We start from the raw sequence: 20,686 nt of genomic DNA, 5'->3' as shown, positions 1-20,686 counted from the left end.
GAGACAGAGAAAACACAGTGGGAGAGGGAGAAGCAGACTCCCCACTGAGCGGGGAGCCGGATGCGGGACTCTATCCCAGGACCCTGGGATCATGACCTGAGCCGAAGGCAGACGCTTAATGACTGAGCCACCCAGGCGCCCTGTTAATTTGAAGTTTTTGATTTTTTTTTGTTCATTATGGATTTTTCCTGCATCCATCGTTAAAAGATTGCATTAAAACTTTATTCACCCTAAACAAAGTGTGGTCTGTCCATGCCACGGAATATTATTCAGCCATGAAAAAATTAAACACTGACCCATGTTATGATGTGGATGAGACCTTGAGGACATCACACTCAGTGAGAGAAGCCAAACACAGAAGACCACATATCTAGGATTCTGTGTATATGCAACGTCCTGAACAAACAAATCCACAGAGATAGAAAGCAGATTGGTGGCTGTCAGGAGCAGGGGGAGGGGAACAGGGAGGAACTGCTTATGAGTAAGGGGCTTCCTCTGGGGGAGAGGGGGAGATGAAAATCTTTTGGAGCTGGATGGAGGTGGTGGTTACACAACACTGGGAACGTACCAAACACCGCTTTTAAATAGTTCCTTTTACGTCATGTGACTTTAACATCCATAAAATATTTAATAAAAATCTGTATTTAAATATATTATTTATCTTGGTTACTGAGTTTTGTGTAACCCTCTTCCCCCAACACACACCCCTAAATTTTGCTCTGGATTTGAATCGCAGCCTTGCTCCAGTCAGTCCCTCGCCCCCGTGAATCCCAGAGGGAACTTTCTAGTACCGGGATCTGACCCTGCTATCCCGTCCCATACCCCGCCTGGTTCAGTATGCCAGTGTCCAGTGGCTTTTGAGCTCATCTCTCCAGGCGAAAAGAACTCCACTTTAGAGACCTTGGAGCCCTCTGCTTCACCTGGCCTCCCAGCCTGCTCTGAGCTTTCTTCCTTTTCTCCTCTGCCCTAGAACCTGCCACTTCCCGGAGATTTCGTTCAAGGTGCACTCCCTTGTGATCTGTGAAACTGACTCTCTTCTGCAGCCCCACAGCCCCAGCCCCAGCTCCCCCGTGAGCCAGCCTCCTCCCTGGGGACGCTGCTCTCCTCGCAAGGGAGGCCCCGCCTCACCCTGGGGCAGATCTTCCCAACACTGGGATGTGCCACTCTTTTGTCACCAAAAGGCACAAGTGCTCAGAGTCCTGTAATGACCTTTGTATGAGCAGCTCCAGGCAGGGATGTTCACCCAGGAAACTCTGCGAAGCAGGGTCAGAGTTGCCCCTTGGAGACTACCTCCATCCTCCTGCGGACTCAGGGACCCAGGCTGTTTCGTTCTCTCTCTTACACTCTGTCTCTCTCCGTCTCTCTCCCTTCCCCTCACCCGTCCTCCCTCAACACACACACATTCTCTCCTCCAACCGCTGCAATCTGGAAGAAATTACTCTTCTAAACAACCAGACTTCCCCAGCTTCAGGAAATTCCAAGCTGGGCAGGGGGAGGGGCCGGGCCGGGGGGCGCGCCCTGGCCATCCCCCACCCCTTCTGCGTGTCCTCTGTGCACACCCAGTCCGGGCCTCGTCCCGCCCCCACACTCTGCCCGGAGGCCTCAGCCTTTCCACCGCTGCTTTCGGGTCCTTTAAATCCTAGAGGCAAACTTTTGGGGGATAAGGCAGGCTTGGGAGGGGCCTGCGCCTTAACCCTCTCTGCCCCAGACGGACTGAGCTGGCCTGGTCGGTGACTCCGCGGCCCCTTTGGGTTCCTACCATGGCCCCCGAGAGGGGCTGACACTTCGGTCCCCGGTGCAGGTAAAGAAGAGAACCGGTGCCAGGACCTGCCAGGGGTGGGGCCCGGGCTCCTGGGTCTGAGGCCTGGACCCCAGGGCCTGAGGGAGGGGGGCTTGGGAACCTCTGACTCCTAGGTCTGAGGAGCAAGAAAGGTAGGAAGCAGGACTTCTGGGACCTGAGAGGGGGTTCCTGAGGAGAGGGCACTGTGGACCCGGGCGCCTGGGTCCTGGAGCCCCCTCCAGGTTCCGCATGATACTTCCTTTGCCAGGTGAGAACCGCCCGGAGGAAGAAAGAAGGCGCGGGCCTGGGCCTCGGAGGCGGAGGTGGGCCCCGAACCAAAGGGGGGGGTCCCCCAGCCTGAGCCTGAGAGCGCGCCTGCCCCACTCAGCGAGGACCAAGAGGTAAGGGGCCGCGGGGAGCCGGGCCCCGGGGTCTCGGGCCAGGTCCGGAGGGACGCGGGACAGACGGGCAAAGGGACCGCGGGCGCTCAAGTCCGGGCGGCAGCCACGTGGCCCGAGGAAGTGCGGCGAGCCCACGGGCTGGGGTCTCCCCCTCCCGGGCCCGGCCCCGCCCGCCTCGCCGCCTCCCCCCGGAGCCGAGAACCGGTCGGGCCGGGTGTGGAGCGGGCGGTTATTTCCGTCTTGGCGGGGCTGGGGCCGGAGAGGACAGAGGTGAACCAGCTGTGCCCTCCACTCCCGCAGCTGGGGCGGAGGGAGGCAGGAGGAGGGCGGCTCCGCTGAGCCTCGAGTCGCGGAGCCAGGGCCCCTCGGGGTCCCGCCCTCGCTCCTGCACGCTCTGCCTCTTGCGCGTTTGTCACTAACAACAGCCCCTCTGTAGGAGCCCTGGCCGGCTGAGGGGTTTTTTTCCTAGCATGACCTCATCGCATCGAGCTGCTAGAGGGAGGTTAGAGCCCTCTATTTAAGAGGACCCTGAGGTTCGAGTCACTCCGAAGTGGGGTGACTTGCCCGAGGCCCTCAGAGCTAGCAAGAAGAGACTGCACTCAGAAATGATTTCTAACTCATTATTCTCTGTCTGGGATGGAAAAAAGGAAAGAAACGCAAACATGGTCAGGGGTGTAGGAAATCCCTGGATATGGAAACATTGTTTCCATGGGGATGCACACCCACCCACCCTATCCAAGGGGGGAGGCTATGAACAGTAGGGTATCATCTTTAGACTCTCATCAGGTTTAGACTCTGCCTGGTTTCCAAAACCAGCCCCCAACATTTGTTGCTGTGTGACCCCGGGCAACTTACTCCACCTCTCTGTACCTCAGCCACCACCTCTGTAAAGCTCACTGAGTTGTTCTGAAGATGGAAGGAGTTTGTTTGAGTAACGCACTTCGGTGCTCTACCTGGCCCAGAATAAGTGCTTAGGACATACAACATCAGCATCATGACTATACTTCGCAAGTACCCCTAGCAAACAGGCATTCTGACTTCTGTTTTTCAGTGGACTAAACTGAGGTTTAAGGTTGAGGAAGTGAGTTCAGGGTCCCACGGAAAGGAAATGGCAGGTGTGTTTGGCCAGGCACTGGAAAATGGCAGTGGCGTTGCGGCATTGCCTGGGAGGGCAATAGAAGGATGGGATGAGGGACAAACTAGGGTATGGGCAGGGAGAAGAGCCAAGTGGCAGAGGGCTGCCCGGGGAGGGGTCAGTTCAAGAGGCAGCAGGCAGTGGAAGTGGTAAGTCTAGGCTCTGGAGTCCCACAGAACTGGCTTTGTGACCTTGGGCAAGTCACATACCCTCTCTGAGTGTGTCCTTCTCTGGGACATGGGAGAATGATCTCAGGTGGCCACTGAGCATTTTACTGAACTTTTGCTGTGTCCTGGGTATTGCCAAGACTTTACTGGCAACATCCGACCAATCTTGCAATCTTGCAAAGAGACTAGGAAGTGTTATAGGAACATCCTATATTCCTATGTTCCATTTTGGAGAGGAGGAAATGAAGTCAAAAAGGTTAAGTAGCTTGCCCAAAGCCACACACACACACACACACACACACACACACACACACAGCCAGATGGAAACCTAGGCATTTGGCTGAGTTGTGTTCTTTTCACCTGCAACTCACTGCAGAGTAAGGCCGGTCACTGCTAGCACAGGGAGAGGGGTTTTTGTTTTTGTTTTTGTTTCTTTTTTTAAACTGTGGATTGAGATTTATTAATGAGCAGAGATAAGCATTTAAAACAAAATAAAATAGATTAGAACTGAAAATATCTGAGTGCCTAGCATGTTGTAAGTCTTGTTTCGTAAAATGTTTGTTTCCCTGGGGGAGGGTGTGGGGAGGAGAGGTGATTGCGTGTCACGTTGCCGTTAAAATATATTTTTTCATCTAGGCTGAGGTCAGAGAAGTTTGAGAAACACTACAGAGGTGGTAAATCAAGACCAGTTTTCTCAGAGAAATAAATGTAAAGTGTGTGTGTGCATGTTGGGATAGGGTAAAGGGCAATCCTCAGAACACATCCAACTATAATTATTTTAAATCCTCTTAGCTTTAATTTTTCTCTGCATTATCAGCGATATTTCCCAGGGTGCTAGTTACTAAAAGAATAGTGCTGACTGCTTTGACTTCTTCCTAGGATTTTATCAAATCTTGATCTTGTTCTACAGTTATTTGAGGAAACATCCTCTCCTCCCCCCGCCCCCAGCACTAGCACTACTAATTAGCTGGCACTATTACAAATATAGTTGTCTTTAATGGAGATTTTCTATGTGCTCTGCAAGGAAGGTAGTGTTATTTTATCCATTTTACAGAGAGGAAACAGACATAGAGAAATCACATAATTTATCCCAATCATACAGCTGGCAAAGAAAGGGTGGGGCTTCAATTCAAACAGAAAGATTTTTTTATTATTATGATAACAGTGACTGTTAAAACAAAAGTACAAGGTCATCAAAGTCCTTCCCAGAAGTTCCATAAAAACAGCCAGGTTCCAGGATATAGGCAAAAGTTGGCAATTTACCATATTTACCGTAGAAGCCAGGGCAGCCATGTGGCAATCGCGCACTGAGTTTATAGGGGACTAGCTGCCAGTTTCAAATTTATGCCATTCTTGCTATTTTTAGAGAAATTTGCAAAAATGTAACACATTATATTGTCCCTTTCAAAATCAAATAACTCGAATTATAAAATGTTGTACAAGTGTACAGATGCCCAGGCCCACCCTGAACCTGAATTTGAGGTTTTAGGCAGACCTGCATTATGACTTGTGTGTGCCCTAGGCAAAGCTTGCATGCATACATATTTATTTATATTTTATAACTGTGTTGGTGTAAAGACAGACATAATCCACACATTTTAAAATAAGTTAAAACACTGTAACATTTTTTGGGCCTCTAGAAGTGTGGTGGGCCCTAGGCACTGTGCCTGGGGCACTTGGTGGACAAAGTCAGCCCTGTCTTCAGGAAAGGGGCCTCGGAGAAGCTGGAGTTTCTCTGCCAAGCTTAGGAGACGCTCGGAGGAGTTGGTGAAGCATGTTGCCTGTTGCCCGACCGGTAGGAGGGCTGTGATATTAGTTCTTAGTGGAATCAAGCCTACCAAAATTGCAGTCTGTGACTTAGGGCCTCCGGAGACGCCGTTTCCCGCCACCATCTGCCGTCCTGTTGTTTGGGAGAGCATCCTCTGAACCGCTGTCTAGGCCCAGGGTGGGGACGTGGGCTGGGTCGCCCCCTCCGCGCGGAGGCGGCGCTGACCCGTCCCCACCCCCACCCCATCCCCGCAGATGCCGGTGCTGAAGCAGCTGGGCCCCGCGCAGCCCAAGAAGCGGCCTGAGCGCGGCGCCCTGTCCATCTCCGCGCCGCTCGGCGACTTCCGGCACACGCTGCACGTGGGGCGCGGCGGCGACGCCTTCGGGGACACTTCGTTCCTGAGCCGTCACGGCGGCGGGCCGCCTCCCGAGCCCCGGGCGCCGCCCGCCGGAGCCCCGCGCTCCGCGCCGCCGCCCGCGGTGCCGCAGCCCCCGCCGCCTGCCCTCCGCGCGCCCGCGCCCGCCGACCCGCTGCTGTCCTTCCACCTGGATTTGGGCCCCTCCATGCTGGACGCGGTGCTGGGCGTCATGGACGCGGAGCGCCCGGGGGCCGCTGCCGCCAAGCCCGACTTGGACCCCAGCGCCGGGGCACAGCACTCCAGGGCCCACTGCCGCCCCAACGCGGATCTCGAGCTGGACGACGTCATCGGCCTGTAGGCACCCCTGTTTCCGACGCGTTTACCGTCCGGCATCCTACTTCTTTATACATAAACGGCTAAGGTCTCTGCTCCGAGGTCTGTCTCTTCACTTTGCTCGTGGGAAGGGAAGACGGGGTGGAGGGGCAAGGGGGATCGGTGATGGGGTCCCGGCGCCTTTAAGGACCAGGTGTGTGTCACCTGTAGCTCTTTCCCCGCAGAGGCTGGACGAAGGTCGAGATCGTACATACGGTTGGCCCGGAGTGGTGGGATGTGGCCCCTTTAACTGCGGGGGGCGTGGTTACACGGTGCCCCTTTCAGGGTTGGCGTCCCAACGTCGCCGCTCTCACAGCCCCATTCATTCATCAGTTTTGACCGAGCGCCTGGCCTGCCAGACCTGCCCCAAGGCCCGGCCTGACTTGCTCCCGGGGGCCCACTGACTCACTCTAGGGGGGCCCATCTGACGTTCCCGGGGTCCGGCCTGACTCGCTTCCGGGGGTCCGCTGACTCGATCCCGGGGCCCGGCCTGACTTGCCTCCGGGGGCCCACTGACTCACTCTAGGGGAGCCCACCTGACTCGCTCCTGGGGGGCTCGGCCTGACTGGCTGCAGGGGACCCGCTGACGCTCCCGGGGTCTGGCCTGACTCGCTCCAGGGGGCTGGCTTGATTCGCTCCCTGGGGCCGAGTGCAGTGGCTCCGGGAGCCTGACTCCCGGCTCGCGTATCCAGTGAACCCCTCGAGGCGAGCGGCCCTTACCCTGTGAGCGGCCGCGCAGGAAAGTGGTTGGGAAGAAGCAGGGTCCCGGTGGAGGAGTCACACCCCCCTCCGAAAGATGCGTCGGCCCGAGAGGGACAGCGGCGTCCCAAGTCTGGGCTACCTAGTTTGCGCCCTGCTGGGATACAGTTGTCCAGCCGAGGGCACGACCCACAAGGGGCGGAAGGGCGGGGCAGCACGTGCAAATCTTTAGGCGAGGGGCGGAATGACCCCTAGGTAAGGGCGGAGCCAGCCCAGTGACAAAACCTAGGGTAGGCGGGGTTATACACGCGGAGCGGAGCGGAGGGCAGCCCAAAAGGGCGTGGTCGCACCTGTAAACCTCCTGGACCCGCGATAGGGCGGGTCCGGGTCCCCGAGGGCGTCGGTCTCCCTGCGGGCGGTGCCCACCGAGCCTGTAAGCCCTTTGGGCCGAGGAGGGCCACACACAGGCATGGGCCGCTCAGGCGCGGTCAGGCTCCCCGAGGACAGCGTGCGCACGGAGCCGCCCGCCAGGCCAGTGACCGGAGGCCCCGCGAGCGCGCGTGCTAGGCTCCTAGGGCGGCGGGAACGGGGCGCGGCCGGTGACTTCCCGGCGAGGCTTCCCCCGCACCCCGCTCCCATGGCGGCGGCCCCCGCAGCCGAGCCCGCGGCGCCGCCGGCCTGCCGCTTCTTCCTGGAGGGCCGCTGCCGCTTCGGCGCCCGCTGCCGCCAGCCCCACCCGGGGGCGCCGGCGCCAACTCGCCGCGGGGCCAAGGCCGGGGCCGAGGCCGAGGCCAAGAAGCCGCCGCTGCGCACGGCCGCGGCCGTCATCCAGCGTATCCGCTGGGACCCGCGCCTCGACCCGGCCGACTTCTCGGTGGGCTACGCCGACCGCTTCCCGGGCGTGCGCGAGGAGCCTTTCGGCGCCTTCTGCCGGGACGAGCCGCTGGCGGCGCTCGGGCCCGGCGTCCTGGCCGTGCAGCAGCACCGGGTGCGCTACTTCCGCTTCCGCGGCCGCATCGTGTGGGACCGCGCCTCGCGCACCGACCTTGTCTTCGGCTCGGGCTCGGCGGCTGGCCGCGGGCCCACCTTCCTGGACGCGCTGGGCGGCGGGGGCGCGCACGACGGATGTGAGGCCACACACGGCGGCGGCGAGAACGCGCACGACGGGGCAGGCGCCCATGGCGGCGGGGGCGCGCACGGAGGGGTGGCTGCCGTTCCCGCTGATAACGGAACCGGGCTGGAGGCCGGGGAGCGGCGCACCAGGCTTCCCCGTGGACAGAGCTTGAAAGGGTGTTGAAGCCGGCCGCCACACAGTGGAGCGGCACAGGCGGCCCCGGGATGAACCCCCGCAGGAGGTTTTCCTGAGACGGAAGCAGCGTAGGGTCCGGGTGCCTGGCCCTGGGAAGGCAGAGGGGCCGCTGGAGCCAGGGCCGCGGCGCCTCGCCAACCCCGCCCCACGCATTTTGTGGCTGTCATGGTGACTGATGCCGCGCTGCAGGTGGGGGCGGCCAAGGCCCGGGAAGAGCTGGTTCGAGCCGCACCCTCGTGCGCTGCGTTCATGGTACCCGCGGGGGCCCTACACCTGACACTAGCCCTCCTGAGGCCGACAGGCCCCGGGGAGGTAGCCGCCGCAGTCGGTGCACTAAGACGCGCGCGCTCTTGGCCCCAGGAATTCAGGCACCCCTGCAGCTGAGCTTTAGGAGCCTGCTTCTCCTGGGACAGCATGTGCTCTGTGCCCCCCCTCCCCCTCCCCGGAAGATAGGGCCCAAGTGCTGAGAGGCTGGAAGCCGAGGGGCTCAAGAGTAGTACAGCCCCTAGGGGGGCTACACCCCCACCTCACCCTAGCCAAGGTGCCCCACGGATCTCAAGTCGGCCTCCCCCACCCTGGGTTCAGCCCCAGGCAGGAGCTGGGGAGCCAGCCCCTAGGGGAAGTCTGGCTGTGCCGCATAGGCAGGGCAGGGGACACCTACCAGCCCCTGGCTGAGCCACCCCTGGGATGACAGTCCCCTCAGACCTCTGCAGGAGACCGCTGTCAACCCCAAAGAACCTGGGAAGACCCAGGCCACGCAGGAAGGGACAAAGTGCTCTCTCTCTCTCTCTCTTTAATTTTGGTTTCTCTCAAGCTTCCAAATGGTGCTCAGTGATCCAAGGAAAGAATGAAGGAAGGAGAAGGGAGGGGAGAGGGAAGGGAGGGAAGCAGAGGAGGAACATCTGGAAAAAAAGCAGCCTGACAGTCCAGCTGTTTGCAAACTCATCGCACATCCTCCAGTTACATGGCAGAAGGGGGGGGCAAAAAGAAAAAGGGGAGGAAGAAAAACAACTTAAATAAACACACACAAAAAGAAAAGAGAAGGAAACATGACGTGAGCTGGTGATCCATGAAGGCAAGGGAGGAAGGGAGGGTAACCGTTTTACCTGTGCGGAACCAAAGAAGGGTGGCGAGCAGGAGGAGGAGGGAAGGAAGGAAAAAAAAACCAGAAGAGACACGGGGGTGGAGGGAGGAGGGACACGGAGACAACTTAATGCAACTGCAGACGAGGCGGCCCGGCCAAGGTCCCGCGATGGCCTCCGGAGTCCTCAGTGCGGAGTGTGGGCGTGGATGTGGTGGCGGCTTGGCGTCGGCGTTTCTGGCGTGGGGGGCTGAGGGCGGGGCACAGTCTCTACACGGCTGCCCTAGCCCCAAACACGGAGGCCCCGGAGGGCTGGGCAACAAGAGTCTGTGGTGAGGCGGGCAGGTGGCGGGTGGCGGGCTGGTGTGCTGGTGCCCCCGCCGCGGGCGGGCACGGGCGGAGCGGCCTGTCTTCTTCTGGCCCCCCCCGGCATGGGATGGGCCAGGGAGCCAGGTTGGTACCGGAGTACGAGCTCGAGAGAGAGAGAGAGAAAACACTGAGACAGCATTAGTGGAGGTGCCAGGCGGACACAGAGCAGCCTACAGACCATGCCCCCAGCCCTCCGCTGTCCCACCCCCTCCTCCCCCAATCCCATCCCTCTGAGGCAAAAAATAAAAATGTAGAAAAAAATCTCTGTACAGACCCCCCGGTAGGAAAACGGGGGACAGGGGCGGCGGCTCTTCCTGGAGCCCACTCCCCACGAACTAATTTACAACCCAAGTCCATGGCTCAAAAACAAAATCGGCAAAGGCGGTGCTGGGGGGCCACAGCCCTGCCCCCACCCCGCCCCCATCCGCGCTGGTGCTCAGAAGGCTGACAGCTGCGCCAGGCTGAGGCGGCAGTCGATGCTGGCGTTGTCCGGGCCCGTGTATGCCAGGCCCAGGGGCTCTAGGAAGGCCCGGCAGGCGGCCTCGCCCTCGAAGGCCAGCTCGGCCTGCAGGTAGGAGACTGGCAGCGCAGGGCGGAAGCTACGGAGACAAGAGGAGAATGTGATGAGGCGGGCGGCGGGCAGGGGAGGGCCCCACGAGCAGGGAGTGGGTGCCCCCCCTTAGGGCACCCAAAGGGTTTCCTCGGCACGTTACCTGCTGACCTCTCACCCCTCCCCACCCAGCCTCCCCACCTCCAGGGCTTGGGGGGGCCCGGGGTGGGGCTGGTGGCCCCAGCCCCGGCTGTGCCCCCCTTCACCCTCACTTACCTGTACGAGGGGGACCAAGGAGAGGGGATGGGAAGGAAGGGCCCAGCTGGCTCTTCCGCTGCTCAAGGGCCTGAGCAGTCCCTCAGAAGAGGGCCCGCTGTGGCCCAAGGGCAGGGGGCCAGGCAGAGGGAGTGACCCGAGGGGATGGGGATGGGCATGGGTTGGCAGGTCTGACAGCTACTCTGGGGGCCCCACCCCGGCTGTTCCCCCGGCCTGGGTCAAAGTGCCTCAGGAATGCCAGGCACAGGGTCAGCCAACGCCTATTACACGCTCGCAACAGTCACTTGAAGTTGCTAAGAAGACTTGGCGTGTGCCGGGAAATGGCTGTTAACCCGCTGAATTCTCTCCAGAAACTGCGTCACCCTACCCTTTAGAAACAGACGCCGAGGGAACCGTAACTCCAAAGGCGGAGCCACCTGGCCAGCATCACACAGGGAGAATGCCGCACAAAGGACATGACCCAGTCCTGCCTCAAGTCCGCGCGCCATCACAGCTCTGGATATCCATGGGAGCACAAGAGAGCCTATTTCTCCCCACAACTGAGCTGGCCTCCTGGCCACCCTGCGAAAACCTGTTCTGGGGGCTCTGGGAGGGAGGAGCTTGTGTGCTAAGAAAGAGTGGGGGGAGGAGAGCGTGCGGCCCATGTAGGCCAAGGCCCCTCCTACAAGGCACCTTCACGGCTACGGCCCCAACCAAGACCCAGCATATACGAACTAACCAACACAGTGACCAGCCCACACGACACCCCTGGGAGCCACACACAAGCTTGGGAGCTGCTATCCCGCTGCAGAGGGCAGACTCGGGGACAGCCCACAGAGCCTTTAGACACCCCACCTCCCCGTCACTCCCAGGTAGGTAACCAGGCCCTGTGTATCCTGTCACCTTCATGTTTCTGTGCCACGTCCTTGTCTACTTCTGCGGCTCCTGCCCTGGCTCGGCCTCTGCCTTAAATCTGGACCCAAACCAGATCCTGGAGTGTGTCTCCTCACTTCAGTGTGACTGCCCCTCCCCAGTTCCACACCACTCCTGTGGCTCCTAAGCTAACTGAGGTGGCCCCTTGGACCTACCAACCTCTGACTGAGGGTTCTCAACCTTGGCAAGACTGACACTGGGGCCAGGTGATTCTCTGCTGTGGGGCGTCCTGGGCACTGCAGGAGGCCGAGCAGCATCCCTAGCCTCTACCCACTAGACACCAGTAGCAACCCCTACTTGTGCCAACAAAAGAGGTCACCTGACATCTCCCTACGTCACCCAGGGGCATCTCACCCCTGACAGAGAACCACAAGTTCCCCACCATGCATGTGCGCACAACACAGGGAATACCTAACGTACAGAGAGCTTGCTCTTTTTCATACAGTCCCTGATCTGGCTTGTCCCTGCATCACACCTGCCTCCCTACATATTTTCTGTACTCTTAAAGGAGCTCAAGTTGGAATGGGGTCTTGGTCCCGTTAGATCAGAAGCTGCCAAGAGCACAACCAACTTTCCTAGTTTGTCTCTACCGAGGGGGAGCTCAGTGTCAGGAGAGCCTTGAAAGGTGAACAGAGACCTCCGAGTGAGAAAATCAAGAGCCCAGAGCAAGAAAACAAACCAGGGTCCAGGGTGACGTGAGCAGGAGAAATAGAGACTCGGGTGGAGAGGGAACCCTGGAGCAGCGAGACAGAATGGGGAAGAAGAGAGATGCAGAGGCGGGCCTAGGGAGACAGAGGGCCAACCGTGGGAAGGGAAGCGGGAGGGGCTGGGGAGCAGGGTACGTGTAGAAAGAAGACAAGGGGAGAGAGGACCAGTGTCCAGGTCACGGGAGCTGGAAGCCTGACAGCCCAGGAGTGTACAGAGGGAGGAGGGAAGTGGGGAAGGAAGGCAGCGGCAGGGCCAGCAGAGCGGAGGGGGCGGGGGAGAACCCAGCTTCACATACGTTTTGATCATCGCCTTGAGGGCAGCTTTGCGCTCCCGGTCTGCAAACTTGTCCACCAGGTACCCAGACATGCAGGGCGCATGACAATAGAGCCGGAAGAAGCGGTGGTAGTTGCCCAGAGCCCAGGCCGCCCTCAGTGCCAAGGCGTGAGCCACGCAGGGGTCTGCCTTCAGTTCCCGAGTCAGGTACGCCAGCTCCGTGGTGATGTCTGTGGCCCGAGACAGAAGAGGATCAGCAGCGCCCAACCCTGGGGGCCTGGGGCCACCCCGTCCCGCAGGCAGCGCCTCTCACCTCCTGAGTTCTTGGTGAAGATGTAGTAAAGGATGCGATAAGCAGTGAACTCGCCCACGTTGCCTGGCAGGTTCTCGGCGTACAGCGACTTGAGCTGCGTCTGGCACTGGTTGAACTCCTCATGGTCGCCCTGGAGCCCGGGGCATGGAGAGAGAGAAAGACCATGAGGCCGGGACAGGGAGCCCAGGAAGAACCCGAAAGGGCCTCAGCACCCCACTCACCTTCTCCAAGGCGATGCGGGCGTGCGTCTCATACACCTCCACCGTGAACTCCGTTCGCACACCTTGCACCTGGAACGGCAGGAGAGCGTGAGGCCACCGCAGGGCAGGGCTCTCCCACCACAGACCCTCCCAGCAGCCCCCTCACCGTCAGGTCCTGCCGAATCGACTTCATCTGCTCACAGGCAAAGGCATAGTCTTGCTTCTCTTTCCAGTGGGACTTGACCATGCACAGAGACTTTTTCAAAACCTGGGAAGGAAACCAAATGATGGCTCAGAAAAATTTCAACAGGATGAGTGAAGCCATCACTAAAACCCACTACACCTCCACCAACTCAGTGTTCTAAAATGAAGGTGGCAACATCAGATTCGTTTAACAAGTTGCTACCAACTTTAAAAAGAACCCAACACGTTTGGCAAGAGTAACTGCTCCCGACCTCAGCTGCCCACGTCAGTGTGTCCCCTGGGACGGACCACGAACCATGCCGCTGCTGTGGCCTCAGGAGAGGACACAGGGGCCTGATCCCTCCCCGTCTCAGGCAAGCTGGCCTGGGAAGGCCGCTTCCTTAGGAGACGGAGCCTAAGAGCCCCGCAAGTCTCCCGATGAGGTCACACGACCCGGACTTAGTCTTCAAAACACAAGTTCTGTCCTCAAGTCACCTTTCAGAGAGCTCCCAGGCCCCAAAGTCCCTGCCCTGCTGCAGGTCCCTGCCACCACACCACAGCCTCGGGTGCTGTCTCTGCCATCCTTCCCGTGTGGGTGCCACGGCCTCATGCTAGCACCCGCCCTGCAGGGAGGACCTGCCCATCCCAGGCACTTACCGCCACAGGGCGCACAGTGGATGGGTCGGGGGCACAGGTGAGACGCAGGTAGTGCTTGGTGATGTCAGGGCAGGTACCCACGATCTGAAGTTCCTGCCAGTCTGGGTCAGCACCACTGCTCTCCAGGCTGCCCATCTGCAGTACCAGGGGCTCGAGGCGCAGGCGGCGGGAATGTCCGTGCTGGAAGCGGGCCGCCCGCTTCTGCTTCTTCAGCTCACGCTCAGGGTCCTCGCACTCTAGTGCGGCCATCTTTTTGCGGCTGCGCTTGGTGGGACCAAGATCATGCCTGGAAAGGGAGGTCAGGGGTGAACAAGGCAGATATCATAGCCTGCCCCTCCCACTGCACCCCAAGAACCCCGATCTCAGCCCCACCCCCCTGGCCAACCGCCCAGAGTCTCACCTCTTCCCACGCTGTGCCCTGCCTCGGCCCCGGTCCATGTGGGCCCCCCGACCTCCTCGGCCCTTCGGGGGGGGGTTCCTGCGACCCACAGGGTGACACTCATTCCCTGAGTAAGAACTGTCTGAATCCGAGTGGGAGTCACTGCACAGAAGCAGCAGGGAGGTAAGGCCTGAAGTGGCCCCTCCTCCCACGCCCCTCCCCCCACCCCCAAGCCCCCAGTCCCCCCCGTACCTGCGGCGGAAGTGGCGAGTAGGGGACCGGGAGGAGGAACGGGAGCGGGAGTCCGTGCTGGAGGAAGAGCTGTTGTCCTTCATGAAGACATTGCGGTTGCCAAACTTGGCGAAGCTGCTGCCCCGGGCTCGGCCAGCACCCCCAGCCCCTGGTGTCCCTCGCTGGGACTGGGCACCCCCGCCCCTTGTCGCTGAGCCTGCCCCCCTGGGAGGATGAAGGCTGCTAGGGGCCTCCCACCGCTTCTTCTTGGGGCTCTCAGCCACAGGCTCCCGAGTCAGCCTGAGGATATAGCAGGGCAGGGCATCACCAACCCAGCGCCCCCACCATCCCCAACATCTGCCAGCCGCCCCAGGAACACACAGCCTCAGGCAGGAAAGGAACTTACCCAGGCGACTCAGCTAATACACTGCAAAAATGGGAGGCAAACCCAACGTTTTCTCTGTCTAGAGGGTGCTCTTCGCAGCTGAGTACTGTGCACTCGCCAGCCTTCACAGCCTGCGCCCCACCCCAGAACTGCACCCCCAGGCAGCGCCTGGACCCCCGCTCTACGCTCCTGGCCTTCCCCCCCCCCCCCCCCCCCCGGGATCCAACTTTCCCACTCATTCTCGGGGCCCCGGGTACCTACGTCTGTAGGCCTCCACTTCAGCACCCAGAATCACCCTCCCCCCCACCCCCAGCCTGGACTAACCCTGGCAGGGGCTCCCGGCTCCAGTCAATGGTGTAGGCCGAGCCATCCTGCAGCCGAGCCTGCAGCAGCTCCTTGAGCAGCTTCTCCGTCCGGTCCTTGTCCTCCTCCGATTCGCAAGCAGTGAAGCAGCGCTCCACATACTCTTTCATGTCCTGCGGCCAATCGTCGGGCTTCCCGGACAGGCTCCCCCTGGGGAGGGCAGATGGGGGACTCAGCCGGGCAGCCAAGACCGTCATCGCTCCTGCTCACAGAGCAGACACATGCCAGACACAACTCAAGCATCTTTTTCCCCCGCTCATTTCATGCCCACAGCAACCCTGAGGGAGGGACGCCTCCCCTTTCTGGAAGAGGAGACTGAGGCTCGGGGTGCAGACTGACTGCAGAGGCAAGGGAGCAGGGACAAGAGCAAGGGGGCGGCCATCACCTGTGGTTCTGGGCTTTCTCGGGGTTGGGCTGGGGGCCGAAGCTGCCGTGCTGGCCCTCTGAGGGGGAGCTGAAGCTCTGGCTGGTGACAGCAAAGGGCCGTTTCTGGATGTTGAACTTGAGACCACCGGTCCCAGGGGCTGCTGTGAGAGCCGCAAAAGCTGGGGTTAGACCATCCCCTGGCCCGCCTCAGGCTGCCCTATCCCCGGGAATGGGAGACGCCAAGCTCCAGTGAAGGGCTCCAAGGCAGGTGCATCCTAAGCCTGGGGATGACCACAATATCCAGAAGCGCCCCACGCTTGGCTCTGTAAGGTCCAGTCCCCAAGCCCTCTCTTCTTCCCAAGTCTCCCGCCAACTTACGCTTCATCCGGTTCCACAGCTGTTGGCCCTTCTTGGGCTTGGCAGGCTCGGAGTAGGTGTGTGGCCCATAGGCCTGGCCTGAGGCAGGCCCCGCTTGGCTGTGCTGTGTGGCTGGGGCCGTTCCAGGCTGGGGGCCGCTGTTCAGATTATGAGCCCCATGCGGGGGGTTGGAGGGCTGAGGGGGCTGGGCTGCCGGCAGCTGCTGCGGGGGGGCTTGGTAGGACATGCTTTCTTCCATGCCAGGAACTGGGGGCTGGTGGAGGAAGCCGGTGCTGAGGGCAGGAGGAGAGCTCCATGCTGGCTCTCACACTGTCCTCGCGATCACGGCCTCACTTAGCTCCCAACCCTGCGCGGAGACCCTCCCACATCTCATTGCCCAGGGCGCTCAGAGCGACTCCCCGAGGAACGGAGAGTTACTGCCCACACTCTTCACAGCTGAGGGGACTCCGGCTCAGACCCTGAGCTGCTCTCCAATGGCCCCCAGCTGCTGAGCGGCAGCAGCGGCCATTAAACCCTGCCGTCCACCTCCTAGTGAGCGTCGCCCCGACAGCGCACCCATCCGGGATTACTATCTGAGCACATCGTGCGTGCCAATCAAGACCCACACGTGATTACACACGTTCTCAGGGGCCCTGTGAAGGGACGATCCTTCCCACTTGACGAGAGTGGCTGAGATGCAGAGAGATCACACGACTTGCAATAACACCACTTGATGGGAAGCTGAGATCCCAGGCCAGATCTATCCACCTTCCCTGCACCAGCTCCACACTCCTCCACACGGTATGCTAAGTGCAAGGCCAGACTACGTGTGTGATGGCGTATGCATGTGTGCACGTGCTAGGGGAAAACTCAGAAGACAGGCTGCCATGCTGCAAACCACTCCCACCATCACCCCAACACCGAGCCCCAAGTCCTAAACCCATCCTGGTTTTAAAAACCGTGCTTTGCCCTCTTCGTTATCAAATCAGGAGTTGCTTGGCAGGAGAGAAGCCAGGGAGCTGTCAGCTTAAAAAATGCAGGCATCCCCACTACCCACCCACTCACAAAAACTACATTCCCCTTCTTGAATGTGCCACGGAGCTAGGTGGGGGCGTTACCTGGTTCAGAGCCCCCTGGTGCTGGGGTGCCGATGGTTGCTGGGGTGTGGCGGAACCGTAGGAGCTGGCCATGCCATACTGGGAGGGAGAACCATAGCTCTGGTACATGCTCTGACAAAGGCACAGAAACAAGGGTCAGTGGAGGCCCGATTCCCTCCCCCTTCTCCGGCCTGCTCAGGAGCCACACGTAATCTGTGACGCTCCACTTCTCCCTCACTCCTTTCTATTTCTCTCCACCGCATAAATGCGCCAAATTCTCTTGCATTAAAAACAACTAAAATACAACGAAAGCCTCTATCAATTCCATTCTCTATTTAACAAATACTTACTGACCATCAACTTTCCTAAGCACCACAACAGAACCAAAAATAAGATATGAAAACCCATGAACTAATGAAGTCTACACCCAAAATGCACACAGCTGTGGACAGATACAGAGCGTGTCAGGCGGTAAGCTCCGTGAAAGCGGGGTGGGGCAGAACACTGCTTTAACTAATCCCGTCGGTCAGAGAAAAGGGCTCCCTGAGGCATGACCTGGGAACCCTCTGCAAGGTCAGGGCACAGAGAGACGGGGGAGCAGGGGAAAGCTCTCAGGTGGATCACGGGGGCAGTGTGCTAGTGGAACATGTTTCGGAGGCTGCGCTGCTGTCTTCAAGCCCTGGCCCCTGGAGCCCGCCCGCCGGCTCCCACTTCCAGCACCCGGCCTCCCGCCAGTCCCTGCAGGGCTGGGCGCTCACCATGGGGTAGTAGTAGCTGTACGGGTAGGCGTAGCTGTACTGCTGGTACCACTGGTAGTACTGCTGCTGCTGCAGGGCCGAGGCCTCCGCCTGAGCCACGTACTGCAGGGAGACACGTGTGCCGTCAGCAGGGGCCTCCGCCTCCGCCTGAGCCACGTACCGCGCGGAGACACGTGTGCCGTCAGCATGGGGCCAAGGCCCCCGCCTGAGCCACGTACCACAGGGGAAGACACGTGTGCCGCCAGCACGGGGCCGTGGCCCCCGCCTGAGCCACGTACCACGGGGGGAGACACGTGTGCCGTCGGCACAGGACCAAGGCCCCCGCCTGAGCCACGTACCGCGGGGAGACATGTGTGCCATCAGCACAGTGCCATGGCCTCCGCCTGAGCCACGTACTGAGGGGGGGTCCCACGTGTGCCATCAGCACTGGTAGCAGAAGCCCACGTACCCTGTGGCCCCCAAATGTGTCTAATTACTGGTGGCTAACTGCTGGGGACACAACTGGGTCCACCTCTCTCCAAGAGTCACAGCCTCTACGGATGGACTCGGGGCACCTTAGGGACCCAGGGCACATCCCCCTCTTCAGGCTGGATTCCCAGGGACAAGAACCACATGGTGCCCTGGGTTCTTCAAGGAAACAGACCTTGCTCCCCCTATCTGAGGCTCCTAAAAATCTTCAGGGCTCCCTGTCCTTGTTGATACCAGAGAACACCAAGTGTCTCCCTCCCCAGCAACCCCCACTCAGGGCACCCAGGTCCTGGGTGTCTTCTCACCTGGGCACTGGCAACAGGCCCATTGCTGCTGGCCTTGGCGGAGCTGCCGGCGGCTCCTGCTTTGCTGATGCTGGCCAGAGCCTGGCGGGCCTTCTCCCACTCTGGGTTCTCATGCATAGGAGCCTCCATGCCGTTCTCTCTGCCTGCCCCGGCCACCATGCTGTACTGAGAAGACCTGCAAAGAAGGGACGTCGAGTCAGTCTTTTCTCCCCCCTGTACACAGTGGGCAAAATGCAGACAGGAACAGACCAGGACTTGAATCCTAAACTCCCTCCTCCTACCTACTGGAGTCTAAATTTTTAAGTCTAGAATATACTTTGATCTGTAATATGCTGACAATGGTTTTCTGTCTCACCCCTTCCTGTGAGGGAATATCCAACTAGAAATAAAAACCTAAGGTACTTTTCCAGGTGCCTGATACACAGCAGTTGCTAAATACCAAATAAAAATACCAGCATCCTAAGAAGTTAACATAGCCCCTAGTACCTACTAGGTCTAAATGGTTTATGAGTCAATTCTGACACCTCCCCAGCCAGCAGGCTATCATCACACTGTTTTGGAAAAAAACAAGGTATTAACAAATTGATAAATGAGAATATTAAGTGTTGGAGGCTGTGCCTTAATCATAGTTGGTGGAATGAATCATCCCAATTTTGAGAAATAAGCACTGTACCATGAAAACAAGATACTCAGAGAGATGAAGGAAGACCTGACTGTCCACATTACAACCAAATGCTTCCCTTTACCCTCGTGGCCAGAGGAGGAGCTCATCCGCACTCCACCCACAGGAGCGCTAGGGGACCTCCCGTCCCAGAGGACAGCAGTGGGCCCTGCTTCCTCTTGCCCTCCCCTCCGGCCTCTGTCCCTCTAGCCACACTAACCAATCTGTGCTACGTTGATCACCCACGTTGGCCGCCATCTGGACCTTGGGGCATAAGGGGTGGACCTCAGGAGCCAGACTGCTTTCTCACTGTCTATGAGAAAAAGAAGGAGTTAGGGAGACTCAAGGAGGAGCAAGAAAAAGTCACAAAGTGGGGAAGAGAAGGAGATGGGCTCATGAGAAGCCAGACAGAAAAGGAGTGTCCGTGAAATGAGGACTCGCTGAAGAGGGTTCTAGGTGTAGAACAGAAGAAGAGGGCTTCTGTGTGAGGGGAAGGCCTTCGCCTCCCTGCAGTGCTCTGGGCGGAACAGGAAGGATCTGAAAACGGGGAAGGCTGAAGGAGTTTCCCAAGGGGGAAGACAAGGACCTGAAACCCCTAAGAGAAGAGGGAAGGCCCGAGGGAAACCCTGGCACAGAGGGCGGGAGGGGGTGCAGGGACCTCAAGGAAGGGCTAAAAAGTATTCCAGAGGGAAAAACAGCTCCTGAGAGGAAGCAGAACAGTCTGTAAAGAGGTAATCTAGAGAGAAGTCCAGAGGAAAACAACTGCAGAAGTCACTCCGGGAAACAGGGAGAAGCCCGAGCGAGCACGGGGAGCCCTGAAGGGAAGAAACGCGCTCTCGGAAAGCTCTCAGGAGACCGCTGTTAGAAACAACCCCCACGGGCTGCGGGGCTCCGGAGATGCCTCACCACGTCCAAACCACCTTCCGGGAACTCCGAGTGGGGCGGGCAGGACTGCGAGAAAGCGAGGGCTGCCTCGGGGCCTAAACCTGGGGGGTTGAGAAGCAGGGGTGGACTCCGAGGCGAGTCCCCGCCGGACACCCCGCCGGTCCCACAAGCGAGGGGACGGGAACGTGGAAGACGCCCTGGACAAGCAAGCTCGGGAAGGGGCGGGGAGAGGCAGGGGGGGACGAGTGGCGGACAGCGCACGGAGACAGCGGGCGTGTCTCACGGGCACCGGACGCGAGGGGCACCTGGCCGTCCCGGGGGCCCCGAGAGCGCAGTGGCGCCAGGTGGAAGCACAGCCCGTCCGGGTGCCGGCGACCCACTCTAGAGTCACCGCCCGGCCGCGCCGCGCGTGCGCACCACGACTCCGGCGGGGAGAACGCGGCTCCGGAGCCGCGCGTCGCCGGGGGAACGCCATCCTCCCGGTGGAACCGCCCGGTCAATGGGGGTTGAAAGGGGGCGCTCGGGGCCCAGGTATTCCGAGGGCGGGGGCGGGGAGGCCGGCCGACGGCGCAGGCGCGAGGGCGCGCAGGCGCAGTGGCCGCCCGTGCCCGCCACACCCAGTCGTCGCTCGCGCGCGGCGTCCGTTGGTGCGACGGCCCACCAGGCCTCGGGACCCGCTGGGCGTAGGGCCGGAAGGAGATGCCGTCCCCGCCCGCCCGCCCGCCGCTCCCCACACCCACCTCAGCCGTCCGCCCCCTGGACTCGTCAGCAGCGGCCCAAGGCGACAGCGACAGGGCCGCGGAACTGCTCGCGACCCGGCTGGTTCTCGTCTTCCTTGGGCTTCGACGTCCTGACCGCGGCGTCCTGACGTCACGCGGAGGCCTCGCCCCACCTCCCTCGACCCTGCACCGCCAATGGGC

At 60.0% G+C, this 20,686-nt stretch overlaps 3 protein-coding genes across 8 annotated transcripts; 2 read left to right on the top strand and 1 right to left on the bottom strand.

The window, feature by feature from the left end:
- The first annotated feature begins 1,563 nt into the window (after positions 1-1,563).
- On the top strand, positions 1,564-6,043 carry CDC42EP5 (CDC42 effector protein 5). The gene is made up of 3 exons (XM_025849147.2): positions 1,564-1,801; positions 2,049-2,181; positions 5,506-6,043. Exon 3 carries the CDS (start codon positions 5,506-5,508, stop codon positions 5,965-5,967), a length of 462 nt encoding a protein of 153 aa, XP_025704932.2. The 5' UTR covers positions 1,564-1,801; positions 2,049-2,181; the 3' UTR covers positions 5,968-6,043.
- Positions 6,044-7,033: 990 nt separating this feature from the next.
- On the top strand, positions 7,034-8,856 carry LENG9 (leukocyte receptor cluster member 9). The gene is given in 4 exon segments (XM_073889326.1): positions 7,034-7,974; positions 8,062-8,328; positions 8,331-8,412; positions 8,415-8,856. Coding segments are annotated over 4 exon segments (1,440 nt in total). The 5' UTR covers positions 7,034-7,149; the 3' UTR covers positions 8,681-8,856.
- Positions 8,765-20,686, bottom strand: LENG8 (leukocyte receptor cluster member 8). Of its 6 annotated transcripts, XM_025848970.2 has the most exons (16): positions 20,507-20,683; positions 19,102-19,194; positions 18,221-18,395; positions 17,448-17,549; positions 16,711-16,821; positions 15,614-15,866; positions 15,255-15,396; positions 14,831-15,019; positions 14,143-14,421; positions 13,912-14,052; positions 13,512-13,797; positions 12,838-12,939; positions 12,693-12,761; positions 12,472-12,601; positions 12,181-12,388; positions 8,765-10,038 (listed from the first exon to the last, which is right to left on the bottom strand). In XM_025848970.2, the coding sequence occupies exons 2-16, from the start codon at positions 19,137-19,139 to the stop codon at positions 9,876-9,878; spliced, it is 2,388 nt and encodes a 795-aa protein (XP_025704755.1). In that variant the 5' UTR covers positions 19,140-19,194; positions 20,507-20,683; the 3' UTR covers positions 8,765-9,875. The 6 variants fall into 6 exon arrangements, with proteins under 6 accessions (XP_025704755.1, XP_025704754.1, XP_025704753.1 ...); XM_025848969.2 differs by having other exon boundaries at positions 9,896-12,388; positions 13,912-13,989; positions 20,507-20,686; XM_025848968.2 differs by having other exon boundaries at positions 9,896-12,388; positions 15,255-15,393; positions 20,507-20,686.

This window comes from Callorhinus ursinus, unplaced genomic scaffold (assembly GCF_003265705.2).
Source record: "Callorhinus ursinus isolate GAN/ISIS: 27379988/994484 unplaced genomic scaffold, GSC_fseal_2.0 scaffold106, whole genome shotgun sequence".
In the NCBI taxonomy this organism is placed as follows: domain Eukaryota; kingdom Metazoa; phylum Chordata; class Mammalia; order Carnivora; family Otariidae; genus Callorhinus; species Callorhinus ursinus.
This window is presented reverse-complemented; position numbering and strand designations above follow the sequence as displayed.